The sequence below is a fragment of the Poecilia latipinna genome, unplaced genomic scaffold, assembly GCF_001443285.1.
Source record: "Poecilia latipinna isolate Pla-1442-1.1 unplaced genomic scaffold, P_latipinna-1.0 Scaffold1427, whole genome shotgun sequence".
Lineage (NCBI taxonomy): Eukaryota > Metazoa > Chordata > Actinopteri > Cyprinodontiformes > Poeciliidae > Poecilia > Poecilia latipinna.
Window position 1 is genome coordinate 15,830 of NW_015114043.1, and position 2,419 is coordinate 18,248.

At 37.2% G+C, this 2,419-nt stretch overlaps 1 protein-coding gene across 1 annotated transcript in view; it reads right to left on the minus strand.

Annotated features, from left to right (window-relative positions):
- Window positions 1–2,419, minus strand: part of mtor (mechanistic target of rapamycin kinase) — a 168,919-nt gene that overhangs the window by 14,615 nt on the left and 151,885 nt on the right. The window contains exon 29 of the mRNA XM_015056992.1: window positions 433–568. Coding sequence (XP_014912478.1) covers window positions 433–568 — 136 coding nt within the window. The remainder of the gene's footprint in view (window positions 1–432; window positions 569–2,419) is intronic.

Sequence of the window (2,419 nt, forward strand, 5' to 3'; positions counted from 1 at the left end):
TATGTAACAGAATAATAGAGAAGCATTGTTGCGATGACATGCTGAAGGCAGATTTTAGGAAGAGTCACAGCTTCTTGAAAAGACAGGCCCAATTTCACGGCGTCAACTTAGGAAGTCAAATTTCTTTGAAATCATGTTTGATATGTAATTTTTAAACCAGCAGAGGGAAACATAGTTAATTATGCTACAAAATGTCACTATATGCCTGTAAAACATCTTATTTATTAACCAAGGTTTCTTTGGACTTCTTGTCTACCATGAATATGTATGTCATGTGGGTTGTGACCTGGAAAACATGACTTCTCTAAATAAACACAAGGACTTCTGTTTCAGCTGGTAAAGACATTTTCCTGTTTCTCCCTCCATCTGATGCCCATCCTGTGGATGCTGGAGCGGACACAACCTGTATGTATCTGTAGCCTGTGTGTATACCTGAGGTTTTTGCGCAGAGACGCTGGGTCATTGGCCAGCAGTGTGTTGACCAGGCCGAACAGCTGCATGACTCTCTCGTCCTGCCTCAGGTCCTCGTGGCCCTTCAGTAGGAACATGAACTCATGGCCGTTGCTTCCTGCAGAGGGAGCCACAGTATACTTTATTGATACTTTGCTAGAGCAGGGGTGTCCAAAGTCCGTCATCGAGGGCCGGCATCCTGCATGTTTTAGTTCTCTCCCTAGTTCAGCACACCTGCATCAAATTGTTAGAAGGCCTAAGGAGAACATTGACTTGCTGAAGAGGTTGTTACTACCACTAGGGAGAGAATATCTAATGACAATGCAATATAATATATAATATCAGTGATTCTTGAGAATAGGGACAAAATGGGTTTTAATTTTCCCATATTTTTTTTTTGTGTTATTTCTCAACCTTATGTATGCAAATATGACAAATAATGTTTAGGAAATGTAAAGATGCTAAGGTGCAGGCTCCCAGTTGCAACATTTTTAAAAAAAATATATATTTTTAATCGACCTGACCTAGAACGTTGTCATCACCATCTGACAAATATAAATAAAAAATAATTTTTAATGACCCTATTAGTGATACCTTTACTCATTTAACAGACAAATGCTTCTCAAGAAACAAAATAAATATTATTTAAAACCAAAAACAACAAAAAGGCCATCTGACTGAGTTGACAGTGCATGACTGAGTTGACACAGAACTGAAGGTGTCAACAAATCTGTATAATTTCCCACACGAAGAAAAGGTGAGCACAGTGCCAGAGCCAGAGTAGAATACAACTTCCGAAAGACCTAATCTGTACCCTGGACATTTCTCCACAACACTTTGAGGCATTTATACCAGCAGAACTAACAAAGGTTCTAACAGGTGATGTTACCTTAACAAACTAAAAATAAATGCCTTGCTGAGACAGGCAGAGCTGGACACTCTTTGCTAACAGAAGCTATACTCACTGTGGTACTATCACCATCAATAACCGGGCCCAGGGAGGTCCGGTGCTGGTGGTAATGACCGGACGCAGAGCTATAGAAGTACTTACCAGATCACACTGTCCCACCAGAGGTACCTGTAATTCATTGTTTCGTTTACGAAACTGAAGGCAGCAGCAGCAGCAAAACACCAGCTCCTATGGCCAACTATGTCTTTTTCCTCTGTTTGGTCCTCCTCATTTTCATTACCTCTTGTGATTTCTACATTCCGATTTATTTCAAAGAGCTCTGGGACAAACTGAAAAGGCTTATTAATGTTACTCATTACCGTTTTGGCTGGAGGAGCCAGGTAGTTGGATCATTACATGTCATTTACTCAGAATGCATTGCAGCATGAACAACATGGCGACATTCCTGTGAAAATATTTTACTAAAATTTATAAAAATGAAATAACTTACAGTGTTATTACTGTATTGTTTTTATATCCAAGATAAATATTTCCCAAATAAGGTCTATTTCTATAGACCTTATTATGTCATATATAAAGTAGGAAACTTTAACCTCCACTGGAAAAGCTCAAACAAAACCTGCTTTGACTGAGTGAGTTACTTGTTTGCTGAACTTTTGAAAGTTATTCTGCCATTAATAAGTAAGCAAGTCAATTATATTTATATAGCAGATTTCACAGATTAAAAAAAAAATCACAAAATGCTTTAAGCCGTCTTTATTTGCCTGGTATGTTTGGTCGGTCACTTGTCCTAGACAACACATTTTCTACAAACTGTGTTGGTTTTCTGGGATTTTTTTAAATGTAATTGTTAAGATATTTTAAGATATAATTTTTAAGATATTTACACAAAATATTTGACAAAATTATTTGTAAGGATTCTGTGTTTTTACCATGTAGAACTGAAATTAATAAAAACTAAACTGAAACTAAACATTTATGAAAAATAAAAACAATGCTAAACTAGCAGACAAATGGCTAAAACGAAAGTTACTACTGTAACTACGGTTCTATGAATCC